The sequence below is a fragment of the Echeneis naucrates genome, chromosome 10, assembly GCF_900963305.1.
Source record: "Echeneis naucrates chromosome 10, fEcheNa1.1, whole genome shotgun sequence".
NCBI lineage: Eukaryota > Metazoa > Chordata > Actinopteri > Carangiformes > Echeneidae > Echeneis > Echeneis naucrates.
This window is the reverse complement of record NC_042520.1, coordinates 14019253-14032047: the sequence shown is the minus strand read 5'-3', so window position 1 is coordinate 14032047 and position 12795 is coordinate 14019253. Positions and strand designations below refer to the sequence as shown.

Below are 12795 nucleotides of genomic sequence, written 5' to 3'. Positions count from 1 at the left end.
TGGTGAAAAACACCACCATATTTATTTCTGAGTTACACAAGATAAGATACATCATACCCTATATACAAAATGTCAACATTAAAATATCAAAAAAGACAATGAAACAAATATTTTGCTTGTTTTTCTCTTCCCTTTTTTTTTTCATAAAAACATGCATCTTGTTACAAAATAGGCCAGCATCTTCAGACTGGCTTTATGCTTCAAGTCATTTAGGTTTCTCTTGTGAAAGAGGATATTTATAAATTGATGTGTGGGACTATTTTGGAAGAGCTGTATGTGCCATGCATGTATGGGTTACCCATGTGAAGTAAGCCCTCCCTGCCTGTGGACATATCCAGTATATGCAAGACAAATTGTGCCAATTTGTGCGCAAATGCATGTGAGAGTGTGTGTATCATAAAGACCATTTATGAGTCTGGTGTGCCACTATCAGTCAACACCTTAATTCACTTGTTGTTGATAATGATTAGACTATACAAGACTTTGAGGGACCAAACATCCTGCTCTTTCCACTCTCTTTTTTACCCTGCAATTTCTAAAAAAAATCAAATTTTTTACCAAATAACACTGATATTGTTATCTACGTCCCAAACACCTGTCCTACAATCCGACTTCAGTTTCACTTAGTTTCCATTAACATAGTTCAACAAGAATGTATGCTCGTGAAGTAATGGGCCGCACACATTGTGCAGCAAGACTTCATTTTTCCAACTTGACTGCAACAAAGACAAAACAATAATTTGCATTGCCAGAGAAAATGCTCAAAATGCAGCAACAATGCTCAGTCCAGCAGTAATAGCATCAGAGTCCCAGTCTTGAATACTGGCAGTGTGTGTGTTTGTGTGTGTATTTGGGTGTGTTACTGGCGTTTCATACAGCTGTGCGGTACACATTCAGCCTGTTCCTCCAGCTCAGGGCAGGGGGTGCCAGCATTAGCCGGCCTTAAAAGGATGTAGCGTGTGCGGTGGCGGACACCTCTGGAGCACGGACCCAGACACAAACCCCAGGATGACCAGAAAGACACTTCACAGTCCAGTGGCGTCACTGTGCAGAGGGAAAGGGGAGATGAGAGAAATATGTGTCAGTCAAGGCGAAAGAATACAGACACATCAGAATTTCTGGACCTTACCATAGCTTTTAACCTGCTATAGTTTAAAGAAACTAACCAACTCATTGTTACTTTTAATTTATCTAGGAGCAAAAAAAAACACATACAGTATCAGTCAAAAGTTTGGACACACTAGTGTGATATGTCAAAACCAGTGACGTGTGAGCCAATTACACTGTCCCAATAACACGCACAGCATGTTGACGCTAGCTGGATACTTAGTTACACTGTGGGGACCAAAGGATCCAGCAGTGTGTCAGTGTGTGTGGTCAATAGCCTCGCATGGATTAAAAATCAGGATAATTTGGCATCTCCTGATTTAATTAGATTTTTTGTCACTTAAAATGTATGTGGGGCAGCATGGCAGCATAGTGGTTACTGCTGTTGCTCCACAACAAGAAAGTTGTGGGTTTGGGTCCTGGGCCTGGGCGACTATATCTTTTACTATACAAATGCAAAGCAGTTTAAGAGCATTCATCTTATTTAGTTCTGCCCTCCCAGGTAAATCTTTTAGCTACTGATGAAGTATGGAGTCTTGCAGTCTTACCCGAGAAGCGCTGGGGACTGATGGAGTTAGGCAGAATATGATTGGACATCAGGGTTTGGCGGTCAGGTGATCTGTTCTGTTGAGTGATCTTTATGCTGGCAATTGGTGGAAGTTCTTTTAAGCGTGGATAGAAGAATGAGTTGGCTGGGTGGTTTGGCATCTGGGATGTGATCTGAATGAGTCGACAGAGAACAGTGCAGCATAATTCATAAAGAGAGCCAGCAGATTGTCAACACAAGTTCAAATGACACAATAGCACACTTTAAAGCACAATACGGAAAAGGATAAATGGTATATTATGTAATGGAAGCCCTCTTTACTTAAATCACTTCAGGCCAGGCATGAGAGCCGCCAAGCAATCATTCAAGCGGAGACAGTTAAGAATGATGTCCGGTTCCCATGCAGTTAATGTATTTTAAGAAGACATGGGCTATGGCCACTTCGCATTGTCTTGCCATGAAATGAACGTTCAAATGACAAGTAAACTTACCTTTGTGATGCTTTCTTGAGGGCTGGTGGGGAAGTTGGGAGAGGAGAAAGTGAATCCACTGTCTGTCCCTGCATCAAAAGGCTGTAGGTCAACGGTCACTTCCTGTTTCCAGCGGCCGTTCTCACAAAGATTCAGGCTGTCCACTCCGACGAACCAATCTGGGCTGGGGATCATCTTCACCATCAGGGACAACTGTTGATCATTGAGGGAAATGCAATTAGCACAGAGTCAAGGGATGATGGAGAGAATGATGAAAGACCACATTAGCCATGTTATCAGTGTGGTTTTAGGAATGCCAATGTCAACATATTCTCTATGCAAATTCCGACACTGCACTGATGAGTTAAATTTTCTTTCTTTGCTTTGTCAATTTTAATGGCAAATGGAATGAATTAAGTTGAGAATCAATTTAGCCACAGCTGCAATTGTTTTTATGGGTATACCCGTAAGGATAGAAGAGATGAACAATAGCTCTTTCGAGAAGAGATGGGGAAAAATTGTAAAAAAACAAACAAACAAACAAACAAAAAAAAAAAAACGGAGTATCCTCATGTCCATTAACAAACGTAATGTAAAATGAGATGAATTGAAGTGAGGAGAGACAGGACAATCCACCGCCTCTGTCTGTATCATGCAGTCAGGATTTGTAATTTCTCACATCTACTAATGCAGAGACTTGGGACTCCACATGTGCGCATGCTTGCACCCACTCAGTTTCCTGTGCAGGGTTACACTGTCTCCTGTGTGATGGATGTTTTCCGAGAGCCGGTGACCTCACACAGGAAGCGGCTTGTAGGTCAGCACATGTTGGGGTGGCAGACGCCCAGAAAACAGCACATTTGAAAAGGCCTCCTTGCGTGTGGCCCGATATTTGAGGGCCTGGGCTGAGCGGAGGATGTAATGGGTAGGCTTTGACGCTCTGAATTACTAGGAAAGGGTCGCCTGGAATCAGATAGATCACTGGATAGAAAAGTGAGAGACATCCCTCCACTTCACCAGGCAAGAGCACACCACCAGGGCCAGGAGGCAGGCAGCATCAGTGTGACATAGTGAGCTGTTTTTTGCTTATGACGCACAACAAGAAACTGAGAAACTTAATCAGAAGCAGCTCTGTTGCTTTTTAAAATCCTCTGTTGATCCCCTCTTTCATTTCCTCCCTTCTCTGCTAACATCACTCCCTCCTCTTGTTCTTTTAACTCTGAAGCAGTGGTTTTTCCACAAAGGTGTCCTGCTATATCCATTGGGCCACTCAGCAGGGATGTCTCCTCAAGGGTGTCCCTCGTCACTGGCTCTAACAGTCCACCTTGGTTTACAGTATACAGGCCAAAAAGTACCTCTAGAGTGCAGACAGTTACTCAGAGCTCCCATGATCCCTCTCACGTTTTATGTATCACAGCAAATCTTTCGCAGAGCCCTGGAGAGAATGAGTCGTTCAAGAAAATGCACAACCCAGCAAAAGCATCTTAAGGCTCTGTTGCTGTCATTCCCTTTTCAGCGGTTCCACTGACCTAACAAAGTACAGAGGCTTCAGGAATAATGCCTGTTGGACAGTGAATTGTACTTTATCTGCCTGTTTCAAATAACACATTTAACAGTACTAGCAAGAGGCCCTTTAATATGGAGATAGGGATCATATGTTTGGGATTTTTGGGGCATTACTTATGAATGTTTTGGTTTGTGGGCAAGGAAAAAGGATGCGAGACAGAGAAAGAGACACAGACAGTCCAAAAAGCAAAATAACAGCTTAAGCTGTCAACAGCATTCAGCCATCCAGCCTGTCATTGTCACGATTCACACAAAATAGTTTTCTCTTCCCATTCTGTCCACTGATCTAAAAACAGACAGGCCCATTTTAAAGCAGCTGCAGACATCATGGATCTAGATGACAAGCTGTTAAACTAATGTCTATGACAAGTACTTACCAAAGGTGCCCTCCAACAGGATTGTTTATTTATTTCTCCAGACTTTCAGGCACACCTATTTGCAAAAGCTACAGTAAATATTAACCCCCTCCTCTTCACCCCTTCACCTTTCTTTTCATTCATCAGCTGCCTGTGGTCCACACAGAAAATACATTCATACTTTGAACTCTTTAACCTGAATGACACATCTTTCCACAGAGCTATGTATCATACCTGCCTCAAATACTTTGACTGTGTTGAAGCCCTCACCCCAAAATTAGCCTCAGCCTCCTCCATAACCTCTGCTCTCTAACTCACTCCCTTTTCTGTACCAAGGAATGAGAAATGTTATGTCCCAGATGATACTGAACTTTAAACCCAAATTAAAACCTCCAGTCAACATGCATTTTTGAAATTGAAATAATTTGTGTATCCCTGCACAACATTTTCTGGCTGCGCTGCGGTAAAGGGACAGCAACAGGAAGCACTAAAGATATTGTTACATTTACTTGATTTGGCTCATATAAATATGAGTTGCATCTGAATGTTCTAAATACAGTTTTCATGACCTCTGAGGAGAATTTGTTATCTCTTTTACTGTCATGTGAAGAAGAGACCTCTTCAACACCAGTGTGGAGAGAAAGAATGATCAGAGCAACAGTCAACTGTCAGAATGGACAGGAGCATGTGAGGATATTGATTAATGTTGAAAAAGCAGGAGAATTTTAATCTGTTCTTTAAAAGAATTGTCTGACAATTTGGCGAATATAATTTCTTATTGATTTAATCGTTTAGACTTAGAAGAGGAAAGTGTTACCATTGTCTTATTGCTAAATACAGAGCTAGGGGTAGAGTACCAGCGGGTTTGCTCAGCATAAAGATCAGAACTAAAGGTAAGCTAGTCTGGTTTTCCAAAAGTGTCTCAAACAACAGTATTTTAACGTAAAAAATATTTTGTTTTTACTGGGAAAAGTGTTATTATGTCAGAGCGCTAAGTAAGTGACTCGTTATGTTAGCATTGCAGAACAAAGACTCCTGGTTGGTCCCAACCTCATACTGAAGTAAAAGGTCACTCTGAGCAGACAGAGTCCAGACAGTGCAGGATGGATGTGGTGTTTGTGGCTGCAGCACGTGAGCTAAGCACAGTCTGAATGGATAGCAGAAAGAAGTGGTGTTGACTCAAAGTGGATGGACAGCATCATAGGGAGACACGGGTCATCAAATGAGGTTTGGTCAAAAAGTCGGATTGTGTGACTTACTGCGTCTGAGCATCTGTGTGCTTTTGTGAATGAGTGTTTCTGCTATTTAAGTTTTATTGCTCCTACCAGCGAACTCCGAGGTTGCATGAGCAGCTCTGTGGAGCTGTGCCCGATGCCATTGGGGATGCCAGCTGTTCGGTACATGGTGCCAACCGTGCGTCTCTTCCTGGCCTCCTTTGCTGCTTTCATCAGTTCCACTGTCACCCCGAGTTCAGAAAAACTCTGCACTCCTGCACTGGCCTGAGCACCCTCCTCCCACAGTCGAAAATTACAATTATGGCTGACCGCTAAAGGGAGAGAAGAAACACAAGAAGGGAAAGCGGACAGGAGTAAGATGCTTATTCACTGGAATGCATATCAATGTCACTGAAATACCACAGATCTTCAGCCAGATGGTGAGATCATTTCCAACACGGAGCCTGTTTGTATTTCTTCGGCTGCCTCCTACTTCCTGCACTTAAACTGAAATATCCTGAAGGAATTGCCCACATAGACGTCTTTGGAGATACTGCATGGTTATAGCCTAACCCCATCTATCCCTGATAAAGCCACAAGGCGGGAGCTGCCAGCAGATGGGTCACAATCTCAGAGCTGGCGGCAAGATAATGGCCAGAAAATAATTGAAACTACTCTGAAAAACTGTATTGATACTTTTTCTTATCCTTTGGGCCAAAAAACCATTTGGTTCACATTCTCATACTCGGTTCTGTTAAGAATCAGGACAATGATTCAGGTTGAACTATTTGCACCGCGGGTTGTGGAGCTCTGCGCTGAAACCCACACAGCCAGTTGTTTTGAGGGCAGAGTAAGGTTAGCCAGAAACACGCTGAAAAATGCTCTGATGGCTCTGCCTTGTCTCACTTTTCAGAGCTGTGTGCAGGCACACATACACAACCATGCCTTAATGCTGAAACACATTTGAAATGTGTATTAACACACACACACACAGCACACTTCACACATTATCTGATTTCTCCCCAAACTGCCATTATTTATTCACTTAATTACATTTCCATACTAACAAATTTCCCACAATCGTCGTGACCATAAAACTTGATAATACGTTTAAGGCCCCACCAAGAGCTCATGACCCGCCCTTCTTAAATTACTAATTTTTCCTTGGCCTTGTCATTGTCTCCAGAATTAAGCAACATAAAACCATTGGAGGCCTCAAACCCTCTAGACCAGTTAAGCTTTTCTTTGTGCCATGACAGACTCCTTTTCCATCATTTTTCTTGTCCCCATACTGGTGGATTGTCAGCCCATTAAGGCCCCAGTGTTTTCTTTCTCTTGTGACAAAGCCCATTCCTTGTCCTTGTGTCCACTGGTTACTATTACTCAGAGACCTTAAAAGCTATTATGGGTGTGTCTGAATCTCCGGTTCCCTTTTTTATATGGCATAAGTAGGGCATCATCCTCAGGCAGGGCAGCAGGGCACTACTAGGAGAGCTGGAAACCAGACGAGGCCATGGCTGCCACAGACTGTGATACACAAGAGGAGTCCATCAGACACACGGACACATTTGTATGTGCACAAACATCTTGTCTTCTTCTCCTGCTCCTCCTGCCTCTGAAATAAGTGGTCTGACCCCATCATGCCACAACTATCAACACCCACCTTCACCAACCCCCAAAACCTCCACTCCAGTCTTTATGGCCAACACTGTGGTAAACCAGCGGAAATGTGCAAAGGAGTACAGGACTGAGTTGAAAAAATAGAGAAATATTAAAGATACTGTGAGACAGAAGTTCAAAAAAGGAGAGAAAAAAGCCCATCTGGTAGCATTTAAACTGTCTTTCTTATTGCTGTCTGCTTCTTGCTGCTTTGCTCGTTAACATCTCACCCTTGAGTGTGTGTGTGTGTGTGTGTGTGTGTGTAGACAATAAGGACCTAAACTTATAAAGACACATGATGAGGAACAAAACATCTGTCTTTGGGATTGGTGGTGGCTGAACCACTGTCCTATCACTTTCCTTTGATTGGCTCCGCCTTTCCACAAAAACGTTGCATGAGTGAACTCTGCTGGAGGTCACATTAATGATCTCTGGATCCTCACTGCTGCTACAAGCCTAAAATAATAGTCCATATTAAATATATTATTAGCAGGCATTACAGCTGAAAATTTCCATTAGAAATGGTTTATAAAAGCCAGCTTCTTCATCCCCAGAAGTCTTTCTCACCAATGAGCTTGGACCACTGCGCAGGGGGCCGGAACAGGGGATATTGCTTGGGGAAGGCCTGCGGGCTCCAGTGACCTGTAAAGACCAGGATGTAGGAAGCAGGACCTCTGGCTGTGCATTCAGTCCCATTGAGCGGTCGCAAAGGTCCAGCAAAAGTGAAGCAAAGCTTCAGAAATACAAGGAGTAGCTGCTGCAGCCAACCACAGCTCAGGTGCTCTGATGACATCATCTGAAAGAAATGGAGAAATGAAAAATGGTTGTGTGAGTACTGCTCACCCAAGTTTGCACATGCTTGGGTCCACCTACCGCAAGATGTGTAATACATCTTGAAATCAAGAGCTGCAGGAAAAGTCTCTCAGGAGTGCTGTGTCCATTGACAGGCAAATGGGAGAATCGTAACATGTGCATTTAGGAAACCAAACCCAGACAATCCTGGAAAATCAGCAAAGGAGGGGAAATCCCTGCGCATGCTGACATATCACAACACATTCATTTTATCTCAGAACAAAGCCTTTTATGCCTTTGGACGTCTTGACCCTAAAGTCTTTCTATTAAAAAATAAAAGTAAAAAAAGAAATCTCCCCATGGCCCAGGGCTGGTCCAAGTGTGCATTGGTGCACAGCCAGTCTGTGGCTGCACAGGAAAACGGTTAACATTCATCGCTGTCACAGTAACGTCTGGCACAGAAGCCACCCTAAAATAAGCAACACATCTCTGAGGATAGATGGAAATCCTTTCTGTTCTGTTGTTCTCCTGACCTCACTGACTGGCCATCCACTGGACCCTGAGTCAGGCTCACACGCTATTAAGAGCTGGATGAGAGCGCTTGCATGATAATTCTTCCTCTAACACCTCTTCAGCCAACCGTGTTACGTTGTGCTGAAGAAAGTGAAAGCAAGGAAGGAGTAATGTGTGTGTGTGTGTGTGTGTGTGTCCCTGAGTTGAGTTTTTGCTGCTACTTTTGGTGGGTGTTTGTGGATTTATTCATCAATTTATCTTTATTCTTACTTGTTCTCTCTGAACTCCATCCCTCCATCCCATTCTCCCCTCCACCTTGTCGGCCCATGTTCTCATCCCATTTCTGCTCTAAAACCAAACTGCTTGTGTCTGACTTTAAAATATATATGACACGTATCAACAAAGATGGAATACGTGACAATCCATTTGGAAATGTGAATACAATGGTTATGTTATTTCACCGGCCATGTTTTATTGGCAGATGATTTTCAGATGACAGCTCGACTTGATGACAGAGGAGTTTTTCCTGTTTGGGCATCACAGAGATGGTGAGCGTTGGTTTGTGGCTGCAGTCGGTGCCGTGGCGGGTCTACGGGTGACTATACTATATTCCAAGCAGCTGCAGAATGCAGACAGTTAAATTTGGTCAAGTCCAGCAGGACAAAAACGCACATGGGCATGACATGAACGTGAACGCGCACGCTCACACACATAACAGTCATGTCCAGCTGCACATTGTCCCTGAAATCTATTTTGGGGTCAGATAGTGTTACTCCGCCAATATAGCTGCAAAACTCCAACTCTGACACGTTTCTGACCGCAGCCGTTTATGTCACTGAATGTTTTATCAATTCCCTGTCTCCATGAAATGCATATTAACCACCACGCTGTTTAACAGCCTGCAATAAAAATACTCTAAGCATAGAGACAGCCAGAGCCCAGATTTGATCTCACTGCTCAGTCATCTGATCACTCACTAATTTCTTTACAGCAGACAGATTAAGCTCCAGCTTGAGATACTTGGCTATGCCACTCTTTCCAAAAAAGCAACTTGACTTGCAGGTAATAAGACATTTTGGAGCAATGTCTCTGGTCAGGCACCTTAAACTCAGACTGATGGGAGTTCAGCACCTGGACCTGGACATTTTTCACACCAGTGTGTGATCTCAGTGACTGTCTGGTCCATCGACCGCATTTCGAAAAGAAAAGGAGGCTGGTCATGTCACAGGGTGCTGCAAAGGATTTAGCTATTTTTCTTATTTTATCTCTTTCACACGCACATTCCCCACAAAATAGATCAACGTCTTTAACTGGAAATTCACAGCGAGCAGTTTATTGGTAAATGATTTCATTTTCCCAAATGATGGGAAAATGATGATTGTCATATGATCTCCATTGGTATGACAACCATTAATCAGCTGACATCAGTCTGCAGAAATTTCTGTGGATTCTTCAACTGTGAACTTGACATGTTGACATTATAGCACACCAAAGAGACATTTCATGAATTCCCATCCTGACACACTGAACTTCAGTCAACACTCAGGCCAGCTGATGTTGGCTGCTGCTGCTCAAAGCACATGCAGTAAAATAATAATAGGCCATATGGTATTTATCGATGCATATGAAGGTGGAGTTATTTTCAGTGGACATCGCGCTCGCACTCTGAGACTCATGTATTTGAGCCATCATCGGACGTCTCAGACAGACACACAGCAGTTTTGCTGTTAGGCGCAAGACATAATAAAATGAGGGGACGTGGCACAGAGCCAGATGCAGCGGCTGCATTCCCATAGGCACCTTCACTGTGTAATTACGGCAGCCTCATGCAGAGATAATGCACACATTCACTTGAGCTCATATACACAGGTATGCACGCACAAACACAGATTTGTGCACACAGCAGGATTTAGTTTTATTTTTAACAAGGAGATAGCTGGGAGGTCATTTTTCACAAAACTTAGGCGAAGCTGTGGCGGAATCAGGAGTAAGATATACCTCTTACTCCTTTTGCCATTTCCCCTCTTCCCTAAACAATGTCCATCTAACCACACCGTTTCTGTTTAACACATAGCTGTTTGAATAGAAGCTTTGTCAGGCCAGCATCACAAAGGGAGCCCAGGAACCTGGATGCTTCTCATGGAGGCAGCAGTTCAGACAGAGAGGAAATTTAAAGGAGTGTCCTGATTGTACACTTTTACCTGTGTATTGTGTAAATGGTATAATAATATAAATAGCAGCGATGACAGTGAAGGAACTGCACAGGCAAATACAAAACTTAGATTACATAACCCACCTGTGGGTATTTTTTTTGCATAAGACCAAACTCAGAGGTGAATAACGTAATATTTTTACGTGACAAGATTATTTCTCAGGTATTACTTCAATTCCACTACAGTGTAATTCTCACACAGCACTGACAGCAATAGGTAGGAGTTACTTTTATAGCATTAGATTCTTTTAATTAAAAAACAGTAAGTTTAGAGCACAATGCAGGTAATCAATTCAACGACTAAATGATATGCAAAAAGTGGAAATGTGGACGACACTGAACTTAAGAAACATGAAAATGATGCTTACTGGGTCATCATATTAATACCATTACATAATACTCACTGATATAAATAGTATGACTCTATAATTACATTTTCAGATTTCATGTATATTTTCAGGCAATAATTCATAATAAATTATAATAATAGTATAATAGTTATTAGTATATTTCTAACATAGCAACATTTTGAATGTGGAGGGTTAGTTTTCATTGTGGTGCTGCTGGTCTGATAATGAGAGAAGGACCTGAACATTTTTTCCACCACTGTGCTACTTTTACTCAAAAAACACATCTTCCCAAGACAAAGGAGCAAGCTGGCTGGATTTTATGATGCTAAGAGCTGCACTGCTGTGCTGCTGTGCTGAGTGAGACTTGGTCTGTGCAGAGAATGAATGAGGGCTCAGTTTGTGTCCTACCTGCGTTGGATCAGTCAGTGAAAGAGAAGCTGCAGCAGAATCACAGAGAGGAAACAGCTCTGCTCACTCTTCTCTACTGCAGCCAACTGGTGCAGCCTTATCAGCCTTTATCCCTCTATCCACTGTGTTTATCTAGCTTTCTAAATTTCTCTCCTCCCTTTTCTCTCTCTCTCTCTCTCTGTTTCTCTCTTGTATTGTATCTCCTCGTATTACCCTGCTCTCCTTTTCTCCTCCTCCTCTTTTCTGCCCCTACCTCTCCTTGTATGGAAAGGCGGTTAAGAGCCCAACTCCTCTCCTCCTCTGTCTCTCTCTTCTCTCCCTCTATCTTTCCCTCTCAAGTCTTTCAGTTGCTGTGTAAACTCAGCAACCTCATTGCTGACAAGGTAATCAACACCACATTGGCCTCCTTAACATACATCACTCAGCATTGTGTGTTTTCTTTCTCCTGTTCTTCCGAGCACACTGTCAAACACCAGAGGTGTAGAGTTGCTGCATAATGGCAATAAAATGAAAAGAGAAATGAAGAGTATGTCTTTATGACCTGACTTCCAACCTGGATAACAGAGAGCAGTCTGTAATTTTTATTTCTGCAGCTGATTGGACGTTTCAAAGGGTTAAAGGGTACCTGCCCTTACTTTCCCGCTTTCCAAATAGATCATCTGTCCTATGGCAGATCCAGCTGTGAGCTCAGCTGAGGAACCCCCTCTTTTCAGGCCTGGGTGTACAACTATGTGTGTACGTGTGTGTCAGAGAAGTGCGGCCACCAGCTACCACAGCTGGTACACACATGGACAACCAGGGAGGTTTCTATTACCGGCCGCAATTCACTTATCAACACGACACAGCTCGGCCAAAACAAGTGTGTGTCAGAGAGGCAGTGTGTAAGACATGTCAGGACATTTGTTACATGTCTCATTATTACTCGTAGCTGTGACGCCACTCAGCGCTCAGCCTATAGTTCATCCAGCAAGACACGTGTTGGATCATGCTTATGATCCAATGCGCATTAGGCCACAATCAGATCTGCACTATCAGCCCAACCTGGCTGACATCGGCCAGGTTGGCCTAAAAGACTCTGCAACCAGAGAGCCTTTAAAGTCACTCAGCCACGTCACTGTGTGGTTCGCCAGTGAACCTTCCAGCAACAAGTGGAGACGAAAAGGAGCAGACAGAGAAACAGGAGGAGTGGGCTCAGATGTGGATCGGGTAACAATTTGGAGTTTCTGTCTCAATCACAAACAATCAAATGAATCCTCACATCTTCTATCCATCTGCTTCTTCTTTCATCTCCGTCTTTATCACGGCAGCTTTCCCTATTTGTCTGATTTTCTGCGCACTTGAAAGTAGGTTATGGGAAAAACCAGGACTCCCCTGCTGCTGCCCGCTGATTAATCACAATGAGCTCAGCATGCAGATTGACCCATATTAAAATGTTGTTGACACGCAGTCAAACACACAGGTGTGCGTGTGTATGCGAGGACACACAAAATCACTCAAAATGTGAACTTGCACTGCCAAATACACTCATCGTCGTTTTGACCCACACGTGCCAGTATAAATGTATGCAGAAACACAATGATTACTTTGGTTATAACAACACA

General features: G+C 43.1%; 1 protein-coding gene across 2 annotated transcripts; it reads right to left on the bottom strand.

Annotated features, from left to right (window-relative positions):
• Positions 1 to 52: 52 nt before the first annotated feature.
• Positions 53 to 11284, bottom strand: spon2a (spondin 2a, extracellular matrix protein). 2 transcript variants are annotated; one of them, XM_029512926.1, is made up of 6 exons: positions 11195 to 11284; positions 7487 to 7715; positions 5372 to 5592; positions 2146 to 2337; positions 1656 to 1827; positions 860 to 1044 (listed from the first exon to the last, which is right to left on the bottom strand). In XM_029512926.1, the coding sequence occupies exons 2-6, from the start codon at positions 7713 to 7715 to the stop codon at positions 860 to 862; spliced, it is 999 nt and encodes a 332-aa protein (XP_029368786.1). In that variant the 5' UTR covers positions 11195 to 11284. The 2 variants fall into 2 exon arrangements, with proteins under 2 accessions (XP_029368787.1, XP_029368786.1); XM_029512927.1 differs by lacking the exon at positions 11195 to 11284 and having other exon boundaries at positions 53 to 1044.
• Positions 11285 to 12795: the final 1511 nt, after the last annotated feature.

What these genes read in the sequence shown, in the direction of transcription:
- spon2a (XM_029512926.1), bottom strand. Translation starts at nt 7,715, where the DNA reads ATGATGTCATCAGAGCACCTGAGCTGTGGTTGGCTGCAGCAGCTACTC. An exon ending in CTCAAGAAAGCATCACAAAG is followed by an intron (nt 1,828 to 2,145) that starts GTAAGTTTACTT and finishes CGACTCATTCAG; the next exon opens with ATCACATCCCAGATGCCAAA. An exon ending in CAGTCCCCAGCGCTTCTCGG is followed by an intron (nt 1,045 to 1,655) that starts GTAAGACTGCAA and finishes CCCTCTGCACAG; the next exon opens with TGACGCCACTGGACTGTGAA.